This window comes from Aphelocoma coerulescens, chromosome 7 (assembly GCF_041296385.1).
Source record: "Aphelocoma coerulescens isolate FSJ_1873_10779 chromosome 7, UR_Acoe_1.0, whole genome shotgun sequence".
NCBI classification, from domain to species: domain Eukaryota; kingdom Metazoa; phylum Chordata; class Aves; order Passeriformes; family Corvidae; genus Aphelocoma; species Aphelocoma coerulescens.
In genome coordinates, this window is record NC_091021.1 from 23,281,384 (window position 1) to 23,293,664 (window position 12,281).

The 12,281-nt window shown below is 40.6% G+C and overlaps 1 protein-coding gene across 3 annotated transcripts in view; it reads left to right on the plus strand.

Annotated features, from left to right (window-relative positions):
- The window catches only part of PLA2R1 (phospholipase A2 receptor 1), a 39,213-nt gene extending 32,863 nt beyond the window's left edge, over nucleotides 1–6,350 (plus strand). For all 3 annotated transcript variants that reach the window (XM_069020838.1, XM_069020839.1, XM_069020840.1), the window contains 6 exons: nucleotides 266–434; nucleotides 1,338–1,478; nucleotides 1,912–2,028; nucleotides 2,444–2,620; nucleotides 3,306–3,335; nucleotides 3,560–6,350. In XM_069020838.1, the coding sequence (XP_068876939.1) occupies nucleotides 266–434; nucleotides 1,338–1,478; nucleotides 1,912–2,028; nucleotides 2,444–2,620; nucleotides 3,306–3,335; nucleotides 3,560–3,777 (852 nt within the window). In that variant the 3' untranslated portion in view covers nucleotides 3,778–6,350. The remainder of the gene's footprint in view (nucleotides 1–265; nucleotides 435–1,337; nucleotides 1,479–1,911; nucleotides 2,029–2,443; nucleotides 2,621–3,305; nucleotides 3,336–3,559) is intronic.
- Nucleotides 6,351–12,281: the final 5,931 nt, after the last annotated feature.

The window sequence follows — 12,281 nt, forward strand, 5'->3', positions numbered from 1 at the left end:
CATTTGTAGTACCCAAAGGCCCAAATAACTGCTTGCTGAAAACAGAAGATTACATGTAGGTTGTAGTCTCCCAAAAGTAACTTGGGAGGATCCTTGGCTCTGCCTTTGTAGATCCTTCTGGATCCACTGAGCCTTTAGAAAATTAAGACATTCTGTAATACCTGGTGAGGATGCCACCAAGAGAAGATTAATGTAAATGCTAAATGTAGATTATTTTATGGTGCTAAAGCATATCAGAAAGATAACCTGGAATTTGTTTTGGCAGAACGGGCTTAACTTTGAATGGTCGGATGGGACCAGGTCTTTGTTTACCTTCTGGGCAGATGACGAGTCCCAGGCCTTTGGCAGCTGTGTTTACATTGATACTTCAGGGCACTGGAAAAGCGCAGATTGTGAACAATTTCTGCAAGGAGCAGTTTGCCATGTGCCACCTAGTAAGTCAGAGTCAAGGTTTATATTGAATCTTTGCAGCTGTAAATGTGTGTATGGACAGTGGAAATATGTGAGAGGAGGTTGATTGGTTAGAGGTTAAGCAAAGTTTAGCAAGGCTAACTTATTTAGAACTGAAGTATTTCTCTGTATTTCCTATTTGTGAAGCCATTTTTTTCCAATAAAATATTGGCCATCAGGTCTGATCTGTAGGAGATTGGGAGGAGAACTTTCATAACAGAAAAGAAATAGGAAAATTACTTACTCTGTCTCTTCAGTGAACACTATATTATCTGTGAAAAATGAGGATTGCTAATGACCTAACTCGAAGGGAAATAAATTCAGTTTTCTGCAATTAACTGTGGGATGGGAGACGGGAAGCATTTAGAGCAAAGTGAAAAATTAATCACATCTTCGCTGATAAACGCATCAAAGATGGTGCAATTTTTTTAGTAGGGGTAAGAATATTTTTCTGTATCCTAAAATTTGCGTTTCCTGCAATGCTCTGTCAGTTACTTGGGCTTCAGTTGAATCCAGAATTCAGGTCTGGAGCTCCATTCAGTTCAGGACTGTAGGGTCTTGTGGCAGCATCCAGTTCTCCAAATAGTTCCCATTTAGCAGTGTTGATCACCTGGGCCCATGGTTTGCTCATGACCTCCTCTGCACATCACTGTCAGTTAGATTGTTCTGATCCTGCTGTTGTACTCCAGCAAGGTTTTTGGTCAGAAATAAAACCAGCTGTACTCATTTAATACAAATATATGCAACCGCTAGATTTTCACTTTGAAAAAAATAGAGGCATAACACAATAACATGCTTATTAGCATTACTCCAAAACAGTGTGTGGAATGTTATATTAATGTGTATTTTGTTGTGCCAATAAAGCTGTGCTGTTACTTCTATCACAGAAAAGAAACTCAATGCCTATAAAGGCTTATGTTCAGAAAAAACTGTACCCTGGATCAAATTCAAAAACAGTTGCTACAGCTTTTCCACAGTTCTGCAGGGCATGAGTTTTGATACTGCATATGAAGTCTGCAAAAATCAAGGTAAGTGATTATTTTGTAGCTACCAAATGTCATTGTGATATCTTAAAACAATATTTATTTTCTGAAATTACTGAAATCATGGCATATGTTTTCTCTGTTCCAAGATAACGAGAGTGGAACCCATAAGCCAACTATGAAGTTGGAGGCAACATACATCAAAAAAATGTTCCTTTCCATGTGAAAATATTGGATTCTCCAATAAAACATAAAATGAATTTTTTTCCCTTCAAATTTGTTTTAAATTCATGTGAGGACAGTTTTGTATTTGCCTGAGCATTTTCACATTAATTACAAATTTAAGAACTTCTAATGTATAACCAGACATTTATTTCAAGCTTTTCAATTAAGACTCATAATGTTAACTGTTTGAAATACAATGTTACATTTTAATGGCATGGATTGCTTGAAAATTTGTTCTGTGTTTAATTTGTAGGATCCAGTCTTCTAACTATTCAAGATGAAGAGGAAAATGCATTCATTTTGGAAGAATTACACAGTTTTGGTTATTCTGTACAAATGGTTTGGTTGAACATTCTGCTTGTTACAGACAGTAAGTTTGGGGAGGAGTAGTACTGCATGTAAGAATCTGGTTTGGGTTTTGGTTATTTTCCAAAACACTTTTATCTTTTGAGATTTGATTCACTGATTTTTGCCTGTTTATGGTGTAGTAAAACCAGTGAGGCTTTCTGCAATCATTACCAGTATTGTGAATACTCAATTTGCATGCATGCATGTAAATGTTTTTTTTTTCCTTCTTAAAGATGCACTACAGACTGTTTTCTGTGTTAACTACATAGGATGTTTTTAAATCCTTCAGAAAAAAAAGTAATATAGTGGCCAAACAGACAAAAAATTCTGGTATTCCGTAATACTATATTTTTTATGTGAGTGTAAATCTAACTGAAACAGAAATATTTATCAAAATATTATTAGATTTTGTAGTAATTTCTAACTTCTGCCCATAGATGAGACAGTCTCCTGGTTTGATGGTTCTCCTTTAAATTATTCTAACTGGGGCATCAGAGAGCCTGAATTTGATAATCTCAAAGGGAATTTCTGCATCAGCTTGAGGACCACAGATGGAGTCTGGCAATTATCTCCATGCAGAGAAGAAAAGGGTTTTGTATGTAAAATGGATGCAGGTATGTGCTTCCATAAAAGAAGGCAATTCTGTCCTTGTAACTGTTGCTTTACTCGTTCCTTGTTGCTTGCTTACTCGGTGCCAATTTTCATTTAATTAATTCTGTCCCTTGGCACTGGAAAAAATACCTCTAAAAGCCCCGGCCAGCTGGGGGTGACCTCTGTTTGGGGAACTCGGCAGCCACTGCACCAGTGCCAACTGCAGGAGCCTTCCTGTGGCGTCAGGGTGACCTCCACAGCCCCCGCTGGGAGGGCAGGTCCAGCCTGGGAGAGCTGGGCAGGCACCACAGCAGTAGGAATGTGGGTGTGTGAGAGAGCTCAAGCGTTTCCAGAGCCCACACAAAATCCCTCAGTCACTGCTGGACCCACTAACCAGATTGATCTACCTCTGCATGGTTCCATTTGTGAATTTGTACTTTAAAAACTGGGTAAACACTGCTGCTCATCCTTGCACAAATGCCAATTAATATATTCCACCAAATTAAAGGGATTTTAAATAACATACTAGATTATGTTTGACTTGGCCAGTTGGAATAACATTGACATGAGTCAAATTAAACAAAGAACAGCCTATTCTTGTTGGTTTTAGGTAGATTGTCTTCTCAGTACCCATTTTAAAGTGAGTATACATAATAACCTCTGTTACCTCTGTGGGTTATTTTGTGACCGTTCTGGATTTTATTTCAGGTATTGATACAACAGAACTCTCTGAAAAAGGTAAGCTCTGTACTTTTTTTTTTTTTTTTTAATAAAGAATAATACACATTTTGAGCTGATATTTTGTGAGATAATATTTTTCACTGTTAAACCTGTAATTTAAAATGTGTGACATATAAGGAGTAGTAATATGTTTTCCATAAAACAGCTATATATTTATATTTAGAATTATCTATAACTGTAGCTATATTTGAATAATAACAATTTCTGTTCTTCCCTTTCAGCATCATACAGTGGACTTGTAGCTCTGGGTGTTCTTGTGACATTGGTGATGTTGGCTGCCATTTCCCTCTTCCTGTGGTGCCTGCACAAAGAGAATAACCAGCTCTTCCGCAGGATACTGTGGGTCAGAAACGCCTATTTGCTACAGATTAATGCTGATAGTTCTGCTTTGGAAGAAAGCATCCTCATTTCTGACTTTGAGAGAAGTGAGAACAATTAATTGGTCAGAAGTAGCAAGTGGTCTTGTCTTCTGCATGAAACTTCCCAGCCTACAGTGGTTTTCTCATCCTTGAGAGTCCCTCGGGGTGCCCATATCCTGAGAAACCCTCACAGCCATCAGTATCAATGCTGGAGGAGCTCCCAGCCTTGGAGAGCTTTTGCTTTGTGGCAGGATGAGGTGAGGATGCAAGGCAGAACTACGGAGAAATTTTCTTCTCTGGGACAAGCCAGGAATTGAAAATACTCATAGACCATAAACCTCCAACCACTCACTTGGAGCAGTCATGTTTGAGGTCCCAGAGCAGTGGGTATTTTCATGCAACTTTTTCCTTTGAGAATGTTTGGGCCTTTGTGTTTTGTTCTTATACTTCACAGAACCTGCTTATGAGCGGCATTAAAATTTGGCCTTGAATTTAGGAACTCTGAAATTTATTCCAAGGATTATGAGGAAGACTTTTTTGACCTTTTTTTTTTTTTTTCTGGCAGAACTAACAGTTATTTTTTCTGCAAAATGAAAAGTTATTTGGGTTTGGCCTGTGACACCTAGTTCATTATAAAATAAATTAGTGTAGAGTTATGAGGGCGTATGGGCTTTGTCATCCTGAACTCGTTATTTCATTCATTTGAGATGCATCCAGCATCCTGTTAAAGATTGAGCTATGTCATCTCTCACCTAGATTATTTTAGACATGGAATCCCATCAACCTTCCTTAAAAACATTTTTGGGCAATATCTGTCTGAAGGAAAAACCCCTGTTAAAAATCTTGCTGAAGTTATGGAACAAATGGCTTTACTGTCCACCTGCAGTGTTTCTGTGAGCAGTATTTGTGGACACTCTGCTGAGACCCTGCTCTCCAAAGCTGAGGGAACATGTGGGGAACCACGTTGCTGTTCCCAAAGGGTGCTAGTCCTCTAACCCCATGTAGCAGATGCTTTCCCTTCCAGTGTTTGTACTAAGGTGCTAAGAAAGGAGATGGATTTTGCTGACCTGTTGGTCTGCAGGCTGATGGCTGTGAAGGAGCCAGCTCAGGTCTCTGTACTATCTCAGTTGCAGCAGCCCAGGACAGAAAAGCTTACTCTCCCTGGGATTCCCACCACTCTAACCTGTCCTCCACCCACCCCTCTGAAAATACCTGGAAGCTTTTCAGGGATTTTATTTTTTATTTTTATTGAAGTGTGGAAAATCAAATGTTTAATGGTGGTTACTTCAGAATGTATTTAATGTTGTTTTCCACCATAAAAGCTGCGGCAAAGGGCTGCATTTGTGGTTCAGTTTCTTGGTTTCCTTGTTTTAAGATGACTCATTCTAAAAATTTTGCAAGAGCCCTGAGATGGAGGTATGTTCCTCAGAATTAAGCAAGCAGCTCCTGCCAACTGAAGTGTTTTTACACAATATTTGTGCACATGCACAGGAATGTATGACTGCCTTTTAGTTAGATTTCACATGGCCAAAAATTGCCTGTTCATGCCATAATTATGTGTAGGGATATTTTAAAAAATTATCTAGTACATAGAATATTTCTGTGCTGGTTTACAGAACTGGTTTACTCTTTTTGATGACTTCTAATGTTGTAGCTATCACAAGGTCTTAATCTGAAATTTTTTCTATAATATAAAATATAAATAAGTTTTCTGTCTACCTCCCATCTAATGGTTTGACCCCATATATTAGTCTTCAGTAATACTTTTTGTTTAGTCCTCTAGATTTATCTATTGGACTGTTTTTATTTACAGTCCACTATTAGAGTTTGTGGACTGCAACTTTTGAGTTCAATTGCCAGTAATCTGTTGTTTATATGTATTTATTGCAATAGCTTCCTTACCACCAAAAGAAAAGAAAAAGCTTATGACCTCTCCTTTCCCCATGAATATTTCACCTATTCAAACTACAGGTGGAGGAATTTAAGCCAACAAACCCCCTTCATCACATTCACTGAGAAGTGTGTAAATGCTGCCTTCTTACAGTAAAGCAAGCAGAGCAGCTTGCAGGGTGGTTTTTGTTTGCATGAGTAAGCTGTGTCATCTCTGAGGACTTGTATTTACCGGGCTACACACTGTTGATGTACAGACTCTGGTCAGATTTTGATGTGGTTAATGAAGTTGTATTTTTTCACAAAACTTGACATAGATGTTTTATCAATTTTCCTTGAGGTATGTCTTATTCCTTAAAATATATCTGAAGGGTAAGGGCCTAATCAATAAACCTAACCTCAAAATACTGATTGTTGATTAATGTTGATGTAGATGAGCTCGTATTAAAAAAAGAGTTCAAGCAATGTTTTCTTCCTATTTTGAAATGGTTTTGAAGGAACAGACCCTTTTAAAATCTTTCATCATTTAATTTTTTATAACTGCAGAAATTATTCACTTAAGAATGTAATCATTGATTGCTTTCTAGTCTTCTTTTTTGGATTTTGTTATCAATGGCTTTCAATTTTTTTCCCTTAATCAGAGGTCTCCTATACTGTCCCTGATCAGAGTATGTGGTGACCATAGTTTTATTGCTGACCTTGATGACATTGGCAGTGAGATTCACTGTATTATTTCAACTGGAAAATTAAAGTGTGACTAATAGTTGTCTGTGCTGTAATTTTTCTTAAATCTTTCCCCGGCTTTACTAGGGGGAGGGGCTTTAGTGTCTCATAAAAGCAGTGCCCAGGCTTTGCACTGGATCATCCTGTGTGAGGACAGCTGACTCCAGCCTCCTTTCTAGCTGTGTGACTGAATTAGACCTGGGCACTGCACATGATCTCCACAGACTCAATGGTCTGAGTGCTTCCCAGGGCGCGGACAAGGATGTCCCAGAACATGTGTGCAAGATGTGCTGGAAGGAGGTGGGAGCCACAGCACCATCAGTAAGGATGATGGATGGGATCATGGCACTAATTCACAGATACTCTCCCAGCCTACTGCTGTAGATACAAAAATGCTGCTAGCAAGGATTTTCTTGCTATTTTCTAAGTCCGTGAGAGACTTTTCTCTCTCACAGAAGAGGTAGCAGGGAATGTAAGCAACCCAGACACCTGCAACCTTGAAAAGTCTTGTTTATGGTATAGTGGAAAAATATTTTGACAATGGATGTTTTAGGATTTTAGCCTATCACCCCCAAGGGGTGGCTGGTCCTTTGTCCAATTAGACTATGAAGAAAAAAGTCTATAAAAGAGTTTGTAAAATAATTAAATAAATCAATCTTGCTGCACAATTCCTGCCTGCTGGATCTTCTCCTCCTCCTCCTCCCTATGGCTGCAGGACACGGTGATACACCGTAGGAACCAGGCCTGCGGTAATATACTGCCTATTCCCTGCAGTAGGGAGCAGGGGCCATCAGGGATAAGTGATGGGCTGGAGGAATTTTCCTGCTGAATTGTGGGTGCTGTGTTGTGTGGGAGCCTATTTGTATCTGTCACAAATGAGGTGGAGATCTATGGACTGCAGTACGGCAGCTTCCATGGATAGCACCAACCTGCTTCATATGTCCGAGAACTGGGTTCACCAGTTGAATGGGCAAGTGAATGTTGCAGGGCTTTTTGCCACATTAGCTTCTTTCAGTGCTCTTACCCAAAAAGAAGTGTTAAATCTTCTTGTACCACATCTTTCTTGGGTGATGGAAGGGTGTCCCCACCAGAGACAGGTACATTCAGGTCAACATGACAACATCTTTGTCTGCCAGATATTAGGGTTTGTCAAAATTCTGTCTGCTTGTCTCTGCAGATGCCATTCCAGGAGAAAATTTACCTCCTGGTCCCTTTAGCAATCTTGGCAGCGTATCTCTGAGGAAAAGAGATGTTCAGTGGCGCTGCCACATCCGAGGTGGACGCAAGTCTGTGATGGGAGCATTTGTGTACTGGAGATGTCCAGCATGACCAGACAGAGCAAAGGGTTGTTGGGGCACAAGGTTTTAAGGGGGCAGCATGACTCCTCGGCAAAGCCCTTTCTGGCTGTGCCTCTCCTGGGTGCTGCCCCCCCTTGTGCAGGGATCCTCCTCCCTTCTGCTCTCTTGCCTGCACTACCTTCTCACACACACACTTTTGAGGCTGGGGCATGATGAAGGAGCTGTGGGCTGTTTGAAATCTGTGCTGTACAGTCCAGAGGGATCATAGGGAAAAAATTGGGGTTTGCATGCTCTGTGTCATTGGACCAGCTCTGGTTCCCAAGGCCCCATTGCACAAATTCCCATTTAATTTAACCCCCTGCTTTTTTCTTTCATCATGTTATCCCTCCCTCAGTGTAAGTAACAGGCATCCTCAGTCTCTTGTAATAATAAACCCGCTGTAATGAAAACCATGGCATACACTTCCTCCAGGGGATTTATTTGGTTAAGAGCTAAATTTCACACATTCAGCAACTGGGCTCTAAATCCTCAGCTCAAAAAAAAAAAAAAAAAAACCAAAAAAGATTGCAAACAAACCCACCAAAAACAAATCCACCAAAAAAAAAAAAAATAGAGGCCTCTACTTGAGTTATAACAATATTATAATATTTCCTTTGGAAACTGGTGGAATGTTGGTTTTAAATCCCTGCAGGCCAGCACTGATACCTTACAATCTGGTGCAGCCCCGATGCAGATGTGTAAGTAACCCTCAGGAGCAAACCCGCAGGCGTCCTTGCTGTTCTGAGATGGAATGAATTAAGGTGGATGGTGGTGCTTGGAAACCCAGTCTCGGTTCGGCCACTAGATGGTAGTGGCACACACAGAGCTGACAAAACGAGCTGTGCAAGAGAAAATACCTCAGGGATCTGCTCTGGATCCTTTAGAAGTTTAATTAAACAAGCAGCAAAATTCCCAAGTCACAGGACAGCAAATAACTGTGTGCGTTCTCAGCCATGGCCACAACGCTATAAAATTGTGTTCAGATGGCTTTCCAAGCCTCAGTGTTCCTTCTCAACTACTTTATTGGGATGCATTGGAGTGCTCGGAAAGGGATAATCCAAGTCCTTACATTGGTCTGTGGGCTTTTCATTTCTATGGTGAGTAAAGTGAAAATCCACCCGGGTTCCTAAGTAATATATAAGCATGTCTTTGTGGTATATTTTGATTCTGGTGCCTTTCATGGAAAGGCAAATCACTGAAAATGCTTCAGCCATGTATCTCTCTGTTACTGGATTTATTTTAATATTTTATTTCTTGACTGTATCAGTGCAGGCATTTACTACTTTTCGTAGGAAGTGAAAAATTAAGACCTAGAAATGACTGCGTAAGTAATCATTCACTGCACTGTTGAAAGCAGATTTATTTTCTCCTTTTCCAAATTTATTCTTTAAGTTGCCCAAAGCATAAGAGTTCCTGATCCCTTTCTATATCCATTGTCTTTATGCAGGATGATCATGATTTGGATTTAAATCTTAGAGGCTTAACCATAAAAAAGGGCACTGAGGATAATTTTGTAATAAAGCCTCACTTCAAAGCCTTAGTTCTTATAATCTTATTTACTTACACTGCAGCTTTTCCAAGACTTTCCCAGTCCTGTGATGAAGCAACTGCATTTGTCTAAGGCAGCGTACTAGACCCAGCCTGCTGCAGTACTTAGGAGAAACAGCATGGTAATTTGTAACCACGGAAGTGATTCTCAATTGCAATTGTTTCCAAAAGTGCACAGCTAGAAAACAGCAAAAATACTCCTACTACCTTATCCTACTTCTTTCTTAACCTCAGCCTAAAGACAAAATTTCTACTGTGGTTCTCAGAAATAAATGCTTGAAAACATTTTCTTTTGGTGAGAACAATGGCTAAACTTGTAGATACAAAATCTTGAAATGCAGAGTGGGCTGAAAGTCCCTCTCCTCTACATGCTAGCAAAGGAAAATGAGGAAGCCTGTCTTTCTGAACCATGCACAGAAAGGCACAAAACTAACAGCCTGCTACATGCAGAGGTGGATGACCAGCAGCAGTGGTGGTTGTCACTTGGTGCAAGAGAGCCATCCAACACCACTGTGGACCAGGAGAAAGCAATAGCTGGGTCAGTGTCTCAGAAAACATGGGAGGACAATAGCATCCCTGTATCTTTTCAGATTTTTATAGATGAATGCTCATGTTTAGAAATTAAAAGTTTCCATTTATTTTGTACTTTTTTTTTTTTTTTAACTGAACACTGAAAATTATCCCATCAAATACGTTCCTCTTCTGCAGCTATTTATTCAGGTCACTTGTCCTAAAGCATGATCTCAGGCCTTTGATCCCAGCCATAACCTGATCAAATCTGCTTTGCCACTTACTTCTGCCATAAACCTCGTGTGCACTGTAGCTGAGAAGCCCCTGGAAAGTCCCAACAGAGCTGAGAACAGTCAGACTCCACCTCATCAGCAGCTTTGGGCTGCGTGGCTTCACTGACGCTGGATTTGGGACACCATCCCAGAGCTTGATGCTTCCAGGTTCACTGAGGTATGCAAGCTAAATCCCTAACATTGGACATTGCCAGTGAGCTGGAGTACACAGACTTTTAATATAAAGTAAAAGAATATTCTAAGTCATGTAAGGCTTCATTTGTTATGGTCCCAACCCAAATCTGCTTTGCCCATATTAGTTTCTTCTGGTAAGTTACTCTTCATGCTAGCAGGCTTACGTGTTATGTACCTGAAATCTGACAACTATCTAAATGCTTACGTGACCTAGGCATGATATTTCTGGTATTTAATATTCAAGAATACCAGAAGGATTCTTTCTGAAAAGGTAAGAAGGTAATATTTCTGCTGCTGCATAGTCTTGTGGAATGAAAATTATGCTGAGGGGCAAATTGAATTACTTTAATTATTGTTTCAAAAGCAAATCTTAAAGATGGAATTATACATATGGGATACATCGTGGCTATAAGAGACATGAGGAACTATTCAGTTAAATGTGGAAATGTATCAGAACAGCTCTGTGAGGCTTTCCAGCTGGAAAGAACAGATATTTAGAATGCCTACAGAAACAGTGGCTACTTTACCCTTTAAAATACTTGTATAAATAGCAGAGTGGCTGTTCCCCTCTCACCATATCCAGGAACCCAGCTAATGTAGCCTTTATCCCTGCAGGCTCCTGGAGTGCCTTGTCCCACTGATGTGGCACCTCTGGAGCATACACACCACATGTCAGGGTATCTGAGTGTAGTTAAGTTATGGAAGAAGGAAGAAAGCCAATGTGGGCTCTTTTCTTCATCTGGTCTTTGACCATCCACCTTCCAGAATCTAGTCTGGGCTGAGGATATGGTTTTTCATTTGTGCTATTTACATGTAAATTTGCTTAATTCTTGTCTGATTGAAAGAATGTAAAGTGGAAGTTGTGTGAGTCTCAGCTGCTCTTAGAGGTTGTTCAACCACTTGCTCTGATGTAGCACAAAGCAAACCCTCATGGAAGGAAAGATGAAAGGAAGAGCCATTCACTGGTGAAAGCAATAAGTGTAAAGAGAACAGGGACCAGATATTCCTGCTATTTGGGAAGACTAGAACGAGAATTAAGTGACTGAACCACAGCAGGAAATACTTGATAGGTAACTGTGGGGGTAGGTGGGCTGACAATAAGCAGCCAATGCAAGTGGTAGGGTCAGTGTGCACTGTTACATTCAATAGCTGTGATCTAGAAATAAGCAAATCAATCCACCATGGCTGCTGGGGATTTGATTCACAGCACTGCTGGATGGCCCTTTCAGGTCACCCTGGGTAAAGATGAGTAAGCCTGACCTGAAAATATTGGTGTGTATATGTTTGTGGAACTGCTGATGCATCATCCCACTGCCTTCTAGCCCAAACCTACCTTCCAGCTTTCTGACCCACACAAGTGTTCAGCAGCCAAAATTCAGGATCTCTGGGCACAAATGCCGTGCAGCTGGGACATAAGAAACACCTCCACTTAAATTTGTGGTTTCCCTCTGGTTAAAAGAGGCTGTTTCAAAATTGGTGATTCTGAATCATCCAATTCATCTACTATGGCAGCCAGTGAGACACAGGCACCCGACTTGCTCTGGGTACCTAAAATCCAAATCCAGGGTAAAGGATGTGAAGGTCCATAATCACTACCTAAAGAGCACAAAAATAGAAGGAAATGTGCAAAAAAATGAAAGCTTTTTTGTTTTGTTTTGTTTTGTTTGTTTTACACTCTTTTGGTTTTTTCTGGTTTTTAGCCTTTGAAGTCGCAGACCCAGGTGATGGGATGCCTGATGATCTCTTTACTCAGACTGTACTTTGAGGATGTTTCTGTGATGCACCTTTGAGTGGTCCAGTTGCCTCAGTGAGTCTGGATCTGGACCCCAGGTGGGGACAGCCTGTGGGGAGAAGCAGCAGTCCTCCCTGCTATGCAGGAGGCAGCAATGTCCCAAACTCCCCTTTCTTCCTCTTGTGTAACATGGTAGTGGAAACATCAACTTCCTGCACAACAATTGCCTGGTTCAAAGCCCTGAGATATGACTGACTGTCAGGACAGCTTTTGGCAGGCTTACAAATATCTGTTCCTAGCTCCATGTGGATCTGCTGAAGTAGGTCTGTGGCCAAATCTGGTTCAAGAGCTGTGGGATAGACTGCAAGGCCCATGAC